The sequence below is a fragment of the Vanessa cardui genome, chromosome 7 (assembly GCF_905220365.1).
Source record: "Vanessa cardui chromosome 7, ilVanCard2.1, whole genome shotgun sequence".
NCBI lineage: Eukaryota > Metazoa > Arthropoda > Insecta > Lepidoptera > Nymphalidae > Vanessa > Vanessa cardui.
Genome location: NC_061129.1, coordinates 3,932,797 through 3,954,087, shown reverse-complemented (window position 1 = coordinate 3,954,087; position 21,291 = coordinate 3,932,797). Strand labels below are relative to the sequence as shown.

Genomic DNA, 21,291 nt, shown 5'->3' with positions numbered 1-21,291 from the left:
GGAAGATTAAATCGCACTGGTAAAAGCGCGTTGAAATATCAGATTAAGAGGGAAGATACGATTTATTCTTGTGCTTTTAGCGACAATACAAACACGAGTTATTACTCTAAGAACTAGCGCGCACTGGTAACTTTTGTCACGGTAACTGTTTCGTCACTCTTGTCGAGTCCATGAATATGTATGAAGATGTGCGCACATTACGACGTGACGTTTGTGTCTGCATCTGTACATATTCACGGACTTGACAAGAGTGACGAAACAGTCACCGTGACAAAAGTTACCAGTGCGCACTAGTTCTAACACAGACATAAAAATAATATTTGTGCACTTATTGATAAAATATACAGTAATTGGTTAAATTCGTACGCTAATGGAACATCGCCAATGTACCAACAAACGTAGATCACTAAGATGTTATGAACCTTGTACCAATAGTTACTTCATTCAAACTGGAACACAACAATACAGTATTGACTGGTAGAACTGAATTGAGTATACCTGCAGATGGACTTGCATCATAATGTTAATGTTTATAGGCAGAATATGTGTTGGATGTATGGTACCATCCCAGGCGGAGTTACATTAGCCCTACCACCAAAAACAAGGCAAAATCACAACTATGTATTATATATGTATTCAACAGAGGCTGTGATCATTAGGTACATTGAATGCTATTATGATTGCGATTATATCTATCTTATACATGTATATGCTTAAGCTAGTAATGTATCTAAGTATATATCTTTGTTACTATTAAGCTATACTTATATTTTAAGTGTGAAAGTAACTCTGTCTGTCTGTCGTTTTTTCACTAGAAAATGAACCGAATTTAATGAAATTTGAATCACTAACACTGGAGAAATCAGTGTGATTGAATAAATGATGGAAGGATGGAATCTTCCAACCTAGGTATTCCTTGGGAGGTGAAACGTTTTATCCGTCACAAATGGTACAAGTTAACCATTACAGAACTACCCATTGATAACACAGGCTCTATCCTTTCAAATAGGAACATCAATCTTTATTAATATTATAAATGTGAAAGTAGCTCTGTCTATCTGTCGCTCTTTCGCGACCAAACCGCTAAACTGAATTTGATGTAATTTGATATAAAGCAAACTTGAACTTCAAAGAACGACATAGGCTACCTTTTTGCCTAACACATGTCAACCAACTCTCTAAATGCGAGCGAACCCGGTTTCATGTATATAAAAAAACAACTGGTTTCATATATATAAATACTTTATGTTTTATAAAATTACAAGTAGAAGATATAGTTTATCGTATCGATAAGTATTTAAGGTGATTACGGATGGATAACGACAATGATACGACAAAATCGTCGTTGAACAGATAAAAATTGATTTGACAATCGTATTATAATATAAGCCTATATTAATAAAACGATGTAAATGTATGAGGGTCACCGTAAAACTGATCACACATTACCACACAAGCGCAACGCTATAAGCCATAATAATACAAAACGAATTCCTACACATTTCATTAGCCCTTTCGAGAGCGACTTTTTAGAGGTCGAACCATAAATCCTAACATTTTCTATAAACTCGACTCTTTTTGTCTCTGATAATGAGAGCATTACCATACAAATAGAATCGATGGCGTTATCAAAGAACACGATGACATATTCGAATGGACTTCAGATTCCATATTCCATACAGAATGTATGCATTCTCTGTGTGATGATTACGTTTTATTGGGGATACGGTTCTGTGATGGGGCCTCAGTTTTGGAGTTAGTTATAATTGAGGTAGGCGCCCCGCTGGCTTAGTTTCTTTGTAGGCTGGCGCCGCTTGGAAAGCAACTGCAATTTATATGTGAATGCTCGGCTCTGCTTTACAAATATTAGTCGATGCTACGTGCGTGTAAGTCTTGATTTGTTCATTACCGGTAGGAAATTAGTAATTTGGTACTATTGCCTGTCTGTGCCGAATGATAAAGTTAGCTTAGTAACATTTCTATAAATATAGTCATCATTTCAACTGTAGTACCTAGTATTATTCGCGTTTTATAATTAAGAATTGATATTCTTCAAGAATAAGTTTAATTAAATACGGATTATTTGAAAACTCAATGTAATGATATAATTATTAAACATATTTTATAATTACCTACCACCATAATGAAATGTAACTTTTAATTATAAAACTTGAATATATTTTTTTTATTAAAATCGTTTCACCACAGAGTTCTATAAGAAAACATTAATTATATTTATTAAGTAAAAATAGTTAAAATTTGAGTAAAACTAAATCAGTCACAGTATATAACAGCGCATAAAAAAACAAGTGCATTGAAATCGCAGATGTTAATTGATATCGAGGGTGCATGTTGCATGTCTTCATTTTCTGTCGCATTCGAATAAAGATGATCCAAAACTCCTAGATATTCTACTGCTAAACAACAAACAGTACACAGCATTGTTGTGTTCCGGTTTGAAGTGTGAGTGAGCCAGTGTAACTACAGGCACAAGGGACATAGAATCTTAGTTCCCAAGGTTGGTGGCGCATTGACGATGTAAGGAATAGTTAATATTTCTTACAGCGTCCTTGTCTATGGGTGATGGTGAGCACTTACCATCAGGTGGCCCATATGCTCGTCCGTCAAAATATTTCATAAACAAAAAGCAATTTTATTGAAGTAAACGTCATAATGAAGCGTTTTTAAATCGTCGATAATTAGACAACCACACCAGAGACCTACTGGTAAAAAATAAATTTCCTTTATGTTTATGTATGTTTTCATTCAATTTGAGTAACATATGTTAACAATTTTCTTCAATTACATACATTAGATTATATCCAAAAACACACATCTTTTTCCCTACGAACATAGACAAGTGACGTCACGGCTTAAAAACTTACGTCATTACGCCCACTATTACGCAAACCTATGTGGGTTATCAAGAGCACATAAAATGTAAATAAGGAAACTTATACATAATAACATTAGTAGAACACAAATTCCCAGCATCCGCTTTACCCTCTTAGTTTTATAAAATCTATTCTTATAGGATCTACACCCTCCCTACATCCCTTTAATAGATCACTATTGTTATTTAAAGTAAAAAGGCAAATGGGCAACCTAAAGGTTTGTACCCATGAATAAAGTAAGAAATATAAATTATAGATATTGCGGCGCAAAACAAAGAGGAGTAAGATGGTATTGCTTGTTCAAAAACAACAACTTACAATATATAAAAAAAAAAAAAAATATTTTCAAAAACACCCAACAAGTATCAGGAATCCAAGGCGAGTTGAACAGTTGTGAGTTTCAATTTTAAAATATCCTCAAGCATTTTCAAAAAAATAACTTTATTAATTACTAAATAATATTTGATAGGTATATCATAAAGATACCTCCTTTGCTTGACTTCTTACTTTTCTTTATATTTTCTGTAACTTTTTGAATAGATATAGATAAGTCTCCTGTCACCAGCAGATGGCTCGTAACAGATGGATCATCATATATAACGCTCTAAAGGGATTCAAGTTTTTATGACATCGGACCGTTTAAAATTCTAAAATATTTCATAGTAATGACGACACAAAAGGTCAAGGTATATTAAATGTTTGGATATAATTAAAATAAATTGGGCTACTTTCGAAATTGTTTTTTTTTTAAATCATCATGGGTGATATAGGCAAACGTCATTAAATATAGAGTCTCAACGCTCTAACAAAAGCATTAAAACGTATAATATATTTAAATACATGAACAAATAAGGAAATGAATTATTAAATTCGTAAAACTGCTCTAAATAGTAGGTATGTGGACTTATATTATGTTCAATACTACTTATTGCTTGCGGCTTCATCCCCGTTTTGGGACTGGTCCTCAGGTGTTGTGTTAGCTTGTTCAAATTTGCTCAATACAAAATAAAATAAATAATATTCAAATATATTAAAACAAGTAACATGTGTGTATCGCATGCTTATTTGTAAGATATCGTGTGTATAAGGACTTATATCTAAGTTATAACATCTTAAGGTACTGTTGGCGCCTTGAAACCTTATTAGGTGTCGCGGTATTTAATATAGTCAGTATATTCAGTATGCGTCTGCCGCTTCCCGCTGGCTCGGCGTAAAATCGATATTTTACTATATACGGTAATACTAACGCTCTAATTAAAATTTCTATTAATATTGAGCACTTAATTATGCAAGTGGTTTCTATTTAGTTTGCAATTAATTGTTTTATTTATCGATAATAATTGTATTCGTTAATTATTATTTTTTATATTATCTAAATGCAAATTTTAATTACTTTTATTTGTGATATGTAATTAAAATATACAAAATATATCGAAATACGAAACCTCTAATGTTTCTATAAATTGTATCGAAAATATTTGTAAACTGAGAGCTAATTACTGAGGAATACGCTCTGATATTATTTAAGAATCTAAAACATATATATGCCATAAATACAATAAGTAATAAAATCATTATCAATAAATTTTCCAATCTATCTAAGGTCGTCAACCCTAAAGAGTTGTAAGTGGGAAGATGTAATGAAAATATAATAAATCCGCAAACAGTGCCGCGGGGTGACTCTCAAATAGTACGCTAACTAGAAATCATAGCTTAAAGGACAAGTAGAAATGACTACCTTAGGAAAATCTTGTTTAGTTAGGGTTGTCACAGTTATCATAATAATTTTTAACAAACTATAATTTCTGACGGGTTCCCATTAGAGAGTTAACGATATGTAGGGGTGCTTCTTACGAGGGTAGCCGTTAGCTTGCTGTTCGGGAGAAGACAAAATGAGTGTGTTTTTTTATTGTACCCTTATGTACATGTCTGCGGGTAGTAATGAATAAGGGATCTAGTTTCCGCCGACGGAGTTAGTATGTATTGTTGTCATAGGTAATAAGGGGGGGGGGTCTCGTTAATCATTACATCGTCAATCTACTTAAGGATAATCTGTTAAAAATATTTGATAGGCATTATTTATTAGACACGTTTAGTTCTCCCAAATGTTTGAATAAATATTTAATATAAACGAGTGAATGATTTGACTCCTGTTTGTGTACGATTACGAATCGTAAAGAAAATATTTCCGATTTGATAAATTCAAGGTATTTAAAATATTTGAAGGCATCAATTTTGTTTTTCTTCATATATAGCTCGAAATAAAATATATTCAATTGAAAGTAGGTTGTTTCTTAAAAATGTCTATTATTTTAAGTTTGTACATGATAGTTTATAACTCAGTGATCGAATTAAATGAAAAATAAGAAGACATTATTATGTATAATTTTATTTAAAATTGTAATGCAATGCACTGAAATCAAACAGTGTAAACTTTTCAAATAGATACATAATTTAAATTAACATGAAATTCAATATGTTATTTACTAAAGACGTGAAATATTATTGAATGAATAGATACAACAATATAAACATATAGGTTTCATTTAAGAAGGCTGTGAAATATAAAGCAACCAAATTTATAATGAATAAAAGTAATGATCTCTGTAGTTTGGTACCCGTTTTTTTGACATACCTAAATATATATTTATTGAGGGTTTGCCTATTTGATATATAATTAAATCTATATATTTGCATGATAATCTATGAGTAGGTACTCCATCGAACTTCATACTATAAGCAAAATAGCTAATACATTGGAATTATTTATATTATAATTATGTATGTATGATCTTCGTATAAATGTAATGTAAGATTACAAAAATATTGCCAACTAATAAGGAATTGTCGCTAAACCAGAGTAACTAGTTATGTGATAAATCATAAAAAGTATTAATTCAATATGTACTTACTTCTAAAAAAATTACACCAATAGTGTACCTAAATGAAATGGCTGAAAATAAAATTGACACACATAAACAAAACAAAGTCGTTGAACAAAGAGAGAAGATAGAGATAAAGAAGAATCTTTTGCGTGAGATTTTTTAGAAGACTAACTCAATAGATTTATGGAGCAAACTTTTTAGATTCGAAACTGTTCTACATATTAAATATTTTTGTATATGCTCCATTGAAAGATAAGTATAGGTACTATATCTAAATATTTGAAATAATATGTCGTAGAAAATTTGGTTTTACCACCCTTCTTTCTATTAAGAGTCAACCCTATATTGCCAAGGGCTGCAGGCTATCTTAATTTATGAGTTTAAATTGTGATAAACGTATTGACAACAATTATTAGCGGACTATGAACGTTTAAATCAGAAGTAAGTCTAGATATCTCATCATCTACTTCACGCCTTTACTTTGTAACTGAATTCATTTACACAACAAATCAATGTTAATGTATATTTTAATTTATTTTTGATACATCTACAAATGAATAAATTAACATAAATTATATTATTTGAAACTGTGGTCGATGTGTATGAAAAGATTTTTTTTAATGTGTTTGATAAAATATTAAACGAAAATCGTCGGTCACAATTACTTCTCATTAATACAAATCAACAGTAAAAAGCATATAAAGTAATTGACGAAATCGCGTAAGCTTTAAATGTCAATATAGTGGGCGGAGACTCCGCCTCGGAGGGCGTAGGGAGTGACGCAGAACACACAGACAGAGGAGGAAAGAGGACCAGTCGCGCTCACTACCGCGGACTTAGCGCGCGTTGCGCTTGCGACATAAAACCTCTGGCTGAATACGTGCCTTACATAGTCTTATTTTGCAACATTATTAAAAAAAAAACTGTGATAAAAATCATCTTTAGCAAAAATTAATTAGTGCAATATTATTTTTTTCTAAAACTGCAACTGTTTTTTTTTTTCGTAAAGGACGTGTAATTTCATATTGTAAAACAAAATGGGATCACAAAATACGTTCAGACTGTTGAGTGCGTGATAATGACAAGCGTGATTAAAAAAGTTAAATTTCAAATTTCGAACACTAAATATTTTAAAGATGGACCTAACGACGCGTCGATGTGAGGATGGCTCGGGGGATACACTAGTGAACGGGACAGAGCAGTGCCGGGATCTAAATGGAACGCAGAGTAGTGACGTCACGGGGGTGATGGAAGTGTCAAGAAAGACGAATTCGTTCAGTATAAGAAACTTGGTCGGCGGTGAAGACTGCGATCGGCCTGCCGACGGGAATGCGAACACAAACGAAGGTGAGTTTAATATAAAAGAGGCATTCCATTTTTGAATTATTATTTTTTTAATTCTTTGCATATCAGGAGACAATTATTACTCTTTGCTAATACAATATTTTTAACATTATGATTTATTTATGACATCATTATGTTTTAAGATAAAATGTATGATTACTATTTAATTGCTGAGTCATAAATAAGCACATGCGCTTAGTATTTACGCATAGACTTTAAAAATCATGTAGACACAATGTCTTTTATCTTTTAAATAATATCAGATTATTAATGAAGTAAATATTATCATCGCTTACTAAAAAATTAGTTTATATTGTAGAGTGATTAATATTAATCATAAGAACTCGCTAATTTCCAAACTTTTTTTTTTATATTTAATCTAATATTAGTATTCCTAAAAATGTATATAAAAATACAATATTTTGTAATTCTAAGGAAAAATGTTGTTTATTTTTCCTTACCAATACGATGTTAAATAATTTTCAAGTTATTTCATGGCCTTAAATTATAATAATGTTATCATAATATTATATTTTGTGGAGATAACAATTTTTATTCTTATTTGGTGAGATAAGGTTCTAAAAATAATATTTAAAATTGTTACTGTAGCATCAGTACATTTTGTCTATGAATTCCTAAAACAGTCATAGATAATATCTCTAAGTTTGTATTTTCCCGCCGTTTCGAAGATTCGACAGATAATCTCTAGAATCAACTCTATTATCTTGGTGTGCGTGACAGCTACACTCGAGAAACGCCAAACTTCATACAATTTTACTTATGTGCGTATTCTTAGTGGCCAATTGTAGACCTCTATTTTTTTTTCGAAATTTAAATATTCAAAGCAAAGAGCGTATGCTGTGTAGCATCTAATTATATTAACAAATTAGCAACGACATTTTTATTCAAAAATTATTCGAATGTTGAAATAGACTAAAAATAAAAAAAAGTTCCAATTTGCCTCAGACGAGAATAAATTCGCTACTATCGTCATTATCGCTTCTGTTGTTATCACCATACCTGCCCGTCGTCTCATTAAATGTACCATGTAACACTATTATCTTAACAGAACGTAGCTGTCGGTACAAGATACATTAATTGAAACGATAACACATGAATAACATTATAACGAAAATACTTCTAAAAATATCGCTATGAAAAATGTGGGTTTTTTTTTGTTTATCCATAATTATGTCAAATATACTTATATCATAATGACGTCATAAAACTTGGCATGACTGGGCATTAAATGTACCTATCGAACGTAGATATGATCTATTGCATATGATTGCACATAATTTAAAATGTATGTCAATTGTTCCAAACCCAAAAAGCCAATAAAATTTTCATAAACATTATATGCTTAAAATAATTCATCTTCCCGGTGAAGAAGGAACTCTTGATGTTGACAGTTAAACGTCATGATAAAAAAGATTCAAAAATAGTTCCTTTTAAGCCCCAAAACTTTGAAGCAAATTTTAATTATGTCCCATACTTGGTCTTTCAGAGTTATTTTTAATTTCAGTAGTAAAACATCAGTGGGGTAAATATGACCTCATTGGTAGATTATGGGTTAACAGAAAGGTAGATCAAGAATGAAACATTGTGGCAGAGTATGGTATATATCTTTACTAAAATGTAATTTAAATGATCGGATACTTACTTGCGGAGCAAACATACTTGGTTACCAATAAGCTCATAGCATTTTAGTGTCACATAATTATCTGTGTCCTTGCAAGTAATTAATAATTTAATGACACCATAAAAACGAATGCTGATTATTAACCTAATAACCCGCCTTATAAGTACTTACTACACGTAAAGGTCAAAAAGTCGAAACCTATATCGCTATAATCTATACATATAAACAGCAATGTATTTCGAAGATTTAACATAACAATATGTATGTGACTTAACGACTGCCTCGTTAGGCTAGCTAGCTTCAAGGTCAAAACCCTGAGGTTCTGGTTTGAAGTCTGGGTTGGGCTGTTAAAAACCTATCGATTATTCTATCGAGAACTTGACAATAGCAGTCTGGAGTCTGGAATCAGGCATTTTCCTTCCAGCGTCTTGCATACACGTGAAGAGTTGGTCCTTCAACTGAACTCTTTTCAATCGTGTCAGATAAGCTTTGCCTTAAGATTGTAAGAAAGAAGCAATTGATAGTGTATCTGAGTTTGCCAAAATACTATACTATTGTGATATAGAATACTCCATACAGCCTCTCTTGAGAAGGGACGCCATTGCCAAATTCGATCAGGATATCAGAGAGAGAGGAGAACATATCTGTAAGTGTTCTAATTGAAGCTACTACATTTCAGTAATACAGTTATTAACCACATCAGTAAAGAACATATCATTTGTCCAGCAGTGGAATATTTACAAGTGTGATTTAAGGTATTAAAGCACTTTTGAAGGGTCATTTTGCATTGAATTGAATGTAAATCTACCACCGGTTTACCTTATTCCATCGTACGTAAACTATGTGATGAAAGATTTCGAACTATTCCAGAATGAGCCTCTGAGATAGATTATTTGTGACGTGGAATGTCTATTTGACGAATGATAAAATCAATATGATTGTGTAGATAACTTTCGCGTCTATAAATATTGAGGTGTCAATCATTGAAGCAGATGTCACACAAAATACGTCCTTTAGACATATAATACTTGTAGCAATATTGGTGACGTCATTCATTATTATAAAATAACTCAGTTTTACTCATTATAAATGTCAGGAAATGCTCACATTTTTTTGAACGATGACGTAATTTCAACGCGTCCGTTAGGATGAAGAATAAGGGATCAGGATTGGTCAATAATAATAATAATAAACCCATTTGAGTTATTTAATAGTGTGATAACTTGGCATAATATATTATATCCGAGATCAATACGTATTTACGTGCTTTAATCTGCAAAATGGAATAAAATCAAGAGCAATACCAAAACATGCCAGGATTTCAAAGTGTGGTCTGACACTTAGTGACTACTGTAACAACACAAAATGATAGGAGCACTGCTATTTTAAAGCCTTTATTTAATAATGAGAGCAAATTTGCAATATATTTTTAGGTTAACTCGACCTGTTGATTGAGTAGGAATTTTGACATAATTTTTTGTGTTGAAGACGATACAAAAAAACATGCTAAATTTTGTTGAATTCACCACATTTATCAAGTTCAATATTTCCTTTTTAATAATAATCTCATTGAGCATATTCTTCGGAGGTTTGAAAGAAATAAAGTAAGAACATATATAATGAGTACTGATATAATTATTGCATACTAGTTTAAACGGGTAGGTTTCCTAAAACTCGGGAGTTTTAACACTCTCCGTTTCCGTACTAATGGCGGCCATCGAAGGGTTTTTTAGTGAGTATAATCTTACATAACCCGACATCCTCCCAGGAGTCGGGTATCTATGAAGAAAAACGTTTCCTAAAACTAATTTCTTCAATATTAAAAGTACGTCCTTATAATATATTGCTTCATCATAATGATCGACGTATATTTTACTGATTTTCTCGCGGTTCTGACATTTCATAACAATAAAAGGGATAAAATGGTCTTATTGATACTATATGCGAAAAGATAATTAACGACTATCTACATTAATGTGATTAGAACCATAATTAGGCAATTAATTATTTTATTATATAAAATGTATTGTTCTGTGTGTTTGTATGTTGGAAAAGAATTTAAAAATAAATATTTATGACTAGATACTACTATTTGTGTCGCTTAGTCGCGTAGGTCAAATCTTGCAGGTGAATTTTAAACCAGTTTCATTTCCAGTTCGCTAGCGATAACAGATTACATTGTGTATGTAACCAGCAATGTACTCTGTTCAAATGGTGGCCAAATAAAATTATAATTATGTATAATGTATTCCTTTTTCAAGTCTTCTTTCGTATATAAGTTATGATCACTGGTAGAGACTATAGAGCGTTGTTAGTAGTGACTGTCACTTAATACGGAACACAATGATTGTTTCACTTTAAAAAATAACGAACCCTAAAAATATTTAACGACTACATCTTCATGATTCAGAATAACATTGTTGTTGTAAATTTTTATGGTGTATCGTCTCCATAAAATACGTAATTACTCCATAGACGTACACAATGTTGATAGTACTAAAATAATTTGCTTTATTGCACACGCGGCACTCATTACGTATCTATAAAATTGTTGTATTACTTTAAAATTACATTGAATTATAATCGTAATTAGTAACGATTGTACCGTAATTATTGACTGGAATTATCTATACGGTAAAGTTTTTAATTAAAAAATGATAATATCAAGCAATTTCAATATGTATTGATAGTTTTAATTTTTTTTTTGTAATGTCATCGTGGACTTTTAAATAATACCTTTATCTAATTTTCGATTCTTGTAATGGAAAAAAATGTATTTCGTTTTATTATCAAATACTTCGAAAAAAGAATGTTAACGTAAAATAACCTATAAAATTATTGACATTAATTTAAAACATTTTGAAAACGTAAATAACTATAAAATATACCAAATAATATAAATAAGAAAACGTCATTATGTATCTACTAAGTTTTAATACTTCTACTAAGGTTTAAAATGATTAATTAAATAAAAGTTTGTCAATTGTTTTCCTATTATATACCTAAGTTTGAGTAGTATTCAATAGTTCAACTTTTATATAGGGATTCGTTTGTTTTGTTGCTTGGCCCGTGTGTTTACAGAATACACACTCCCTGACGCGATATTATATGTATTCTATATACTTTAAATAAACAACAAAAGTCGTGCAGTCGACAAAATTTTACAAGATACAAGTACAATTAAAATGTGAATTTTCAGTCCGTAAAAACTTAAAAACAAAAAGAAAAGATGTAACTCAAATTAAAAAAAATACTGCACACACTACAAGGCATGTGGATTTGTTGAAAAAAAATGTTTCTGGGGAAATGACTAATTATGAAGTAGTTGGACGCATAGTACTTGAACTACCAAACAACAGTACATTGCATTGTGATTTGAAGGTTGAGGAATGAATTATTATTATCGTGGCGCGTAGGCTAAAAATTAATTAACTTTTCTCAATGTGCCCTACGTCTCGCCCAATCAAAGACGATGTAGAGACCTATGGACAACAGCTTTTATTTTTTGCTCTCGCTGGAAAAACACTATACGAGTTTCCCCCAAGTGAATGTGGAGAAGTATGTGGAACTCGCCGATGTCCACAATACCGAGTGCGTCCCATCACACCGGAATATCTACTAGTGGTAACCTCTCCGTCTTATCAGTGGACGCCACATTGACTATGAACAACACCTACTGTGAATTCGAAAAAAAAAATATTCTGTACCACTGGTTATGGGTGGCAGATACTCACCACCTAGGACATTTGCCTATCCCCAAACCTATATTATACAATTTTTTATTGAGTGTATTACGAATTTACGCTAGAATTTAATATAAAAATTCACGTGTCATAATCATTAGAAATACCCCTTAAATCGATTATGTTAATTAATAGCTGTTAAATATTATCTAAATCTAATTATTTTATTAATATCAATACATTAATCACACATACATGCTACAATCAAACTGATATGGTCAGTGATTACCGAATAAGATTGTTTCTGGTTATAACTGGATTAGTTCGGAGTGAACCAGATCAGCAAATAATTATGTTGCAACAAATCGAAATTAAAACTGAACGTATATTGTCATGCAATATTAATCCTTGAATCGTCCAAAATTAGGTTCAATATTACTTATCGAATACGCCCATGACTTATTACATTTATTATAATGTGGGACTCTTATAAAATCAACGTTCACTATTATAGTTTTTAGTTTGAATGATAAAATTGAAACAAGAGAAATGCTTTACGCATTGCTTTCTCTCACACTAAGAACTCACTTCGAATCTCACTCGTGAAGTCGATTTATTGGTGGTATTGATATCTTCATTTAACATTTTCGAGTTTGTTATTTCTGAATAGTTTTACAATGAAGTGTATCACGAAGCTAAGATACAGTGTAACATAAGGACCATAAACATCTAAGTCCAAAGGTTGGTTGCACATTGGCGATGGTAATGAATGGTTAATATTTCTTACAGTAACGCGTGCATCTTAACAGATGATTGCGAGTTCAAACCCAGGCAAGCACCACTGAAATTTCATGTGTTTGATTGGTGGATTCATCTCAGGCTCGGCGGTGTAGGAAAACATAGTGGGGACACATGTGTCTAATTTCAACGTAATTCTGTCACATGTCAATCCACCAACCAGCATTGGAGCAGCAGCAAAGGGAGAAGAGACCTTAGCCCAGCAGTGGAAAATTTATAGGCTATTAGTGCACAGTCTAATGTTTATTGCAGTGCTGAATTATCATCATGTCCAGTCCGCCAAACATATATGTTAACTTATGTCAATGATACATATGTATATGCTATGTTACAATTTAAATGCAACGTCTCGTTCGAAATTTAAATGTTGCTTTTGGTTAAACATTTCTGAATCTAACGGACTTTTATGACAGTTATGTATGATGTTTTTTTTTTTTTAAAATAATTATAATTCATTAATTAATACTTAATATTCGTAAAGATTACGATTCCCATAATCATGTAGCATTTTGTGGATACAATAACGAGCATTATAATGAGAAGTAAAAATGAATTCAATTTATCAATCAAGATTGATGATTGATGCAACACGTCCTGTCAAAAAGATCAATTTTAAACAAATAACTTAATATGCTGCTTCATCATTATCATTACGTCTGTCCCTATGTATGTTTAGATCTTTAAAATTACACAACGGATTTTGATGCGGTTTATTTTAATAGATAGAGTGATTCTAATAGAAGGTTTTCGTATATAATACATGGACAATATAGTAAAGGAACAAGAAAAATTCTGTAGTATATTTAGTGTCGGCACTGAACACGTGCGAAGCTCAGGGTTGCTAGTATACTTACATAATACAGTTTATGGTTCTAGAATACTCGTTCAATACAACCTGCATCTTATTACTTGTACCAGCCCCTAGCCCATTGGTGCCAGCCTCGTGACGTCACTCGTTAACCGGCCGCTTCCTGAGCTAAATTGAACTGCTAATCGATTACAGGGCAAATTCAATACTTGCCAGTTAAGACAGGTGAAGGTAACCCTAAACAATTGTATGGAGTGATTGGGGTTAATGAACTTTTCGTCAAAAATTCTGGTCGTTCAAGTAACTTAGACATATTGATGCTACCCTTCCTATTTGCAACGGTCAAATACGGCAGTACAATTTACATTTAATATTCCATAGCTGATTTAAATAACCACAGGTGATAAAAAAAAAATGTTGAACTAAGTCGCGTTCAATATTATCGAAAGTCTCAGCATAATGTTATACAGTCAATCATTATTTTCTTAACAAATAGGCAACCCACCAATATTTTTTTTTATGAGCAAGTAATATTTGGTAGTACAAACAGACCAGCATTATATGACCTGTATAATAATAAATAAACTTCTTTTATAAGATATCTTTCATCATGGTACAGGTATCTCATAGTTGATTATCTATTAATTGATTTTGAATATCGAATACAGTAATTCTCAGTTAAGAATAAAGCACGTATCCCTCTCACCCCCTCTCTATAACTCCCCTTCAGACCCTCTCATAATTTTTCTTTTTTTTTAAACAGAAGTCATGATTCTAAAGAATTACTTTAAGTTGTATTTGACGCTGCATTAATTGTAAGAAAGGGCAGTTTAAATTTTAGATAGAACTATAGTAAAACTCTCTGGCGTGACTTTCGTTCGTTATTACTATGTAAGCGCATTGCACCAGCGAATTTAATTAAAGCTAGTCTCACTGATACAAAAATGAAAAGTTATTTTGCTTTAAATGAACATTATTAATAGATTATATCACTTCAAAAATTATTCCGACGAAATTCAACAGAAAAATTTTATGCTCGACTAAAGTATACACGTATGTAAATGAATTATTATTTTAATTCCTTAATTAATTCTCAATGATTATTCACCCTTTAATAGCGACTACACAATCGCTATTCAAATTTAGCAAAATTAAAAAAAGGCTGTACCTACAGCCTACTTCGCTTGGTGGTAAAGCCGTCTGGGTCTTCTCACCAGCTATTCTACCGGTAAACAACAGTACTCAGTATTGTTATATTTCGGTTTGAAAGGTGAGTGAGCCAGTGTAACTTATCATAAGGTGGCTAAAATGCTTGTCTCTATGCCTTAAAAAAATAGAAAAATAAAAAAGAAGACTTTCTTTTAAAGTTTTCAACTATTGAAAAATTAACATAATTAAAAAAAAATAAACTTATTTTAACGTTAATTGTATGCCGTGTTACGTTTTTATCATTTAATCACTTCGCTTAAAATGAGTTGTTAGCAATTTCGTTTAGCAAGTTTCATTAAACACGAGTTTTGTTAAAGATAATTAAAAATTTACTTAATTTGTATATCCTATCGCCTCATTTGCTTTTAAATTAAAACATTGTATTTATTGTATGTGTGTTAGGTTAATGAAAAATGACGGAAACTGATTAAAGGGGGAAATACGGGTGTCTTAAATTATAACTTGTTAATTATACCAAAGGAAATTCACCCCTATCGTCAACTGGACTCGTAGCTTCTAAATATTAATAGAGGTAATTAATATTAATACAACAACAGCCTGTAAATTCCCCCTGCTGGGGTAAAGGCCTCCTCTCCCTTTGAGGGGAAGGTTTGGAACATATTCCACCACGCTGTTCCAATACCAGTTAATGGAATACACATGAGGCAGAATTTCTATGAAATTTGTCACATGCAGATTTCCCCACGATGTTTTCCTTCACCGCTGAGCACGAGATGAATTATAAAGACAAATTAAGCACATGAATCAGCGGTGCTTGCCTGGGTTTGAACCCGCAATCATCGGTTAAGATGCACACGTTTTAACCACTGGGCCATCTCGACTCTCAACAGAATTAATATTAATAATTAATAAACAAGGCAAAACGATTTTTTTATTCCATAGATAATAAATGAATGAAGAATGAACCTGGAATTTTTGTTTACCTATAAATAAAACTGTACAGTTTTTCTATGTCCTGTTTTCATGATGAAATTTAAATTGAGGCTGCAAAAGGCAAAAAGTCATATTTGTGAAATTTGACCTTGAATTATTATTTGCATGTGTAAGTATCGTTGGGGATGTTCCATATTTAATTTACATTTACCGAACATATGTGCCGATTTTCCGCACAATACGAATTTTGGTATTTTTTGGGCTATTTTTTTTCCAAACCTTTTGATGTATAGGTTCGGTTTAAGCTTCCATTATACCGATACTAGTAGTCGCCCGCGGCTTCGCTTGTGTTTTAGGGTGTCGGTTGTCATATGTCAGGCAAAAAAGTAGCCTATGTCCTTTCTAGGTTAGTTAAAGTTTGCTTCATACCAAATTTCATCAAATTCAGTTTAGCGGTTTGGTCGTGTAAGTGCGACAGACAGACAGACAGAGTTACTTTCACATTTATGATATTAATATAGATAATATTGCAGATAACATACAATTTTACGCAAAGTATAGCGAGTTTATCTATGAATAAAATTATAGTGCCGAAGCCGGCATCGCTTATTACGTATATTAGAAAATTTTAAAGCCATAAAAATTACAGGCACTTATAAAAGAATAAAGTTCATTAAATAAAAAAAAAAATGGAAAACCTATAAATACTAACGATTCTATTCGGAATATTTAATAGTAATAACATAGGAAATTATGCTAACGATATCGCAACTAGCATTGTATAACAAGTAATATGTAATTAATACACCGTTTATTGCGTACGCACGGGAATAATTCGCACTTGCACGGCAGGTGCATCCTGCGGCGAAATTTGTTTTTCAACAAACTTATCGACATTTTTACGTTACATCACTAGACCTTATCGATATAATCTACAAGTATAACTTACTGGACGATTTATGGTGAACTTTCGTTTCATGTTTTATCATTTATTATCTAGACTTAAAATTATAACAAAATCGAGTAACGTGTGATGCGTTAATTAATTATCATCTAAATATATGTAACTGAAAGGTGACTGACTGACTGACTGACTGACTGACTGACAGGGTGATCTATCAACGCACAGCCCAAACCACTGGACGGATCCGGCTGTAATTTGGCATGCAGTTAGATGTTATGACGCACGCACCCGTTAGAAGGATTATAAGGATAGTATAGGAATATATAATAGGATAATAAAGATTTTGATAAATTCCACCCCTAAAGGAATGAAATAGGAGGGGGGGGGGTGAGAGTTCTAATAAATATTCTGAGAATTTCGACTGATTGAACTAAAATATTGATTGAGCTACTATCGCTTATTTTATCCCCAAATATTATGTATATATACTCCAAGAAAGGACATAGGCTACTTGTTTACCTAAAACATGACTACCAACACTCCAAAAAGACGCCAAGCCACGAGCGACTATTGGTACTATAGACGCATGTAGATCTGTGGTTTTGCTAGTGGATACTACAGAAACAGGTAGTACACTTCTTGTTAATTTATACGTAAATAAAATATTCTGTGTTTTTAATTAAGCCATGAGCAATATAATTACAGACACAACGAGAGATTCTATGATCCGTGGTATTGTTTTTTTTAATATCACAACAATATTAACCGGCAAAGGTATATATATCAACGTACCCTATGATTATCGTTTACCTTAGTTTTAAAAAAATACCAACATAGCTTATAAATAAAATATCTTGCAATGGATTCATTTTATTTTTGATTTATTAAAATAATATCTTGATCGTCTGAAAAGTATATAAAAAAAATGATTGAAAATATCTTGTATTCGCCTTCCGTCTCGTTTCGACGACCGAATACACGAACGTGTCTTGCCTTCCAATTATACATATGTATGAAATACTTACTTATGTAAATACTTAATGAATATGTACCATAATATATTTTATACAAATAATTACCAACTTAATTAAAGACGATACGCTTGAAATCAATTATGTTTTTATTTAAATTGAAATCGAGTTTCTTTAATTATAAGAAGATACGTGCTACTTATACTTTTGCAGTTAGTTTATATGTAATTTTGATATTGTCTGTTATCTATATAAGTGCTATTAATTCTATACTTATTTACATATGATTACTTATCCTTTTGGTATAATATTTAATATATATATATTTTTGAAAATGACTACCACCGACCATTAACATGTACATCACCAGGGGGCTAGCAGGTGCGTTGCCGGCCTTTGAGGAAGGAGTACCCTCTTTTCTTGAAGGTTCCCATGCCATATCGGAAAAACCGCCGGCGAAAGCTAGTTCCACAAAGTACTTTTCAGAAAATGTCTTAGAAATCGCGCTGTCGAGTATTTTCGGACACCGAGGTGGACTTCGAATTGCATCCAGAATAATATGCCAGGAATCAAATAAAATTGTCACCTGTTGTATGAGATAGATAAGTCTGCTGAATAGTTTCACCTGGTCCTATGTACCTACTTGTTTTCGAACTAGTAGAAACTTCAAACTTAAAAAACAAAATGTTGGTGTCATTCTTCAATTTACTAATTTGTAAGTTTGTCTTGTACTATATTACAAAATAGAGGTTTTGTTTATTCATTAGATATAAGATCAAAAACGTCTCAATTTTATTCTTTTAAAAGAAAACCACAGTACGTTACTCATTTAAAAATAACACTTGTTCCATTATAAAAATAAATTTTGGATTGGAACAAGTAAAAATGTTTCCTAACACATAAACGACACAGACAAATAAACAAAACTTAGATAAGCTTCTCAGATATATATTTCCAACAGTTACTAATAAATGTACTGAAATAGTTTCCAGCCGCGGTTACACCTGCGTGTGAGGGGGTAAGTGTGATGGGGGTGCAAACATTATCCATACAAAGTAACCTATATGTCCAGACGATAATCAAGCTCAAGTGTGATTCGAAACGTCAGAAAAAATAAATTCAAATTAACACCCTGTCATTTTCTTTTCATCCCATTGAAGTGAGAAATTGACATGGCCTTAGCCTCCTCTCCCTTTGAGGAGAAGGTTTGGAACATAATCCACCACGCTCACAGACACATGCAGGTTCCCTCACGATGTTATTCTTAACCGCCGAGCACAAGATGAATTAAACACATGAATATTCAGTGGTGCCTGCCTAGTTTTGTACCCTATAAAAAAAGTTAGAAGTACATTAAACTGTACATGACATATAGTTATGACTTGTTTGCCTAGAGAACTCTAAATAGATCGATCGCTTTTTATCATTAAATAAAAATTGATATTATACCATTTATCGTAGAAAAAAAATGAAAAAAATAGCACCACGGATCAGAGTATGGAATAATTGAAACATTTCGCAAAAATTTGTCACTTGTAACGTTAAAAACAATTCGTTGATCATTTATTTAATATTCAACGGATGTTCGGAGTCCTTTCATTAACTCGCCGACGCATTCTAGGTTTTTTATTTTTTTTTTTAAAATTGTACGTGGAATTATCATCAAATGATATTCCCCTTCGGCCTATAAATATTCATAATTACTGCAAATATATTTAAATGTAAAACCTTAAACGGTCGTTAAATGGTACATTCGTATGAAAATAGTCGAGAAAATATTTATTAAATTAAAAAATATATTGGAATTTTTCTCGCTACTAATTTATTTGATGACACACTATGTCTAAAAAAGGTGCCATTTAAATTTATGAAGTTTATTTTAAGTTACAATGAAATAGCTGATGTAGACTTTAGTAGCAAATGACTTAAGCGATCTTTGCTTTATGACTTAAAATAAATTATTGTTTACGGAACCCTATTTCTATTTATACTAATACATTAATTTAATAATAACTTAATTAAGTATATGAGATGATTAATTTATATAAATATGGGCAAAACTGCAGTAAGCTAGATTGATCTTTTTTTATAATTTTCAATGAATATTAAATATTAATAACCTATGTTACAGATGTCAAATTTGACATTTAATCTGACATTACTTCCTACTGCAGATTCTTTCAAGTGCATCGATTTCGTGACATATAAAACAGCGATAAATCACAAGATATAAGAATCTAAAGGTACACTACCCAAGTCACGAGACATTAGAATTAAAAAATATATAATTAAAAATTAAAAAAAGCGAACTAATTTAATAGTAATATAATACAATCGTGTATTATGCAGATGTTTTCAAAGCGTGGGCAATAAATAAGAATCGCATGCGTTTCGAGCGTTACTTCTTTAATACTATAGTATTATTTTTAGCACTTACTTTCGCGAACACGCGACTTCTCATACTTTATGTTGGTTTTAACAATGTATGAAACTTAATGTATTGTGTTTAATTTCATTTGTGCACGGTTGTAAAGGAGCGATGTTGTTCGGTATGAATTTTTAATTTAAGTTGTAATAGAACTGCATGTTAATATTTTCATAATAGACATTTTCACACACGCGAGACTCTACTTCGACTAAGTTTATTTGTTTCATTTATTTCATAAAGGCGAACACACATTCAACCGATATTAAAGGCTTCAAACATGGACACTTGCGAGGTCTATAACTATGCTATCTCTATGCTCGTAATACTGTTAATTGGTATCCAACAATGAAGTCTAAGATGTCATTTACTAGTGCAGACTAGCGCCCCGGCTTCGCACGGTGGTACGCTTCGTACTAAATATACTACAGAATTTGTTTATTTACGACATCACAATAGAAACTTCTAAAATTATCAGTATTTCTTTACTATATTATCAATGTATTATATACAAAAACCTTCCTCTCGAATCACTCTATCTATTAAAAAAAACCGCATCAAAATCCGTTGCGTATAATCGTATGCTATGTAATAATGATGATGAAGCTTAAACAACAGCAATACAAAGCATACATTTTATTGGTGGAATAATTTCAATATTAACATATCCACGCCTATCTCCTAATTTTTATCATCTTTATTCCATACTTAATTTAAGTTTATAATTTATCACGTTATTCAGAGAACATCATGAACAAAACTGTGTATGTGATAAGGGTCTAGCACGCGTATGTACACAGACAGGAGCAGCCTCGTAGAATAAACTTCAAAACG

At 31.8% G+C, this 21,291-nt stretch overlaps 1 protein-coding gene across 1 annotated transcript in view; it reads left to right on the top strand.

The window, feature by feature from the left end:
- Positions 1-6,604: 6,604 nt before the first annotated feature.
- The window catches only part of LOC124531237 (homeobox protein aristaless-like), an 88,701-nt gene continuing 74,014 nt past the window's right edge, over positions 6,605-21,291 (top strand). Inside the window, exon 1 of the mRNA XM_047105734.1 lies at positions 6,605-7,126. Coding sequence (XP_046961690.1) covers positions 6,916-7,126 — 211 coding nt within the window. The 5' untranslated portion in view covers positions 6,605-6,915. The remainder of the gene's footprint in view (positions 7,127-21,291) is intronic.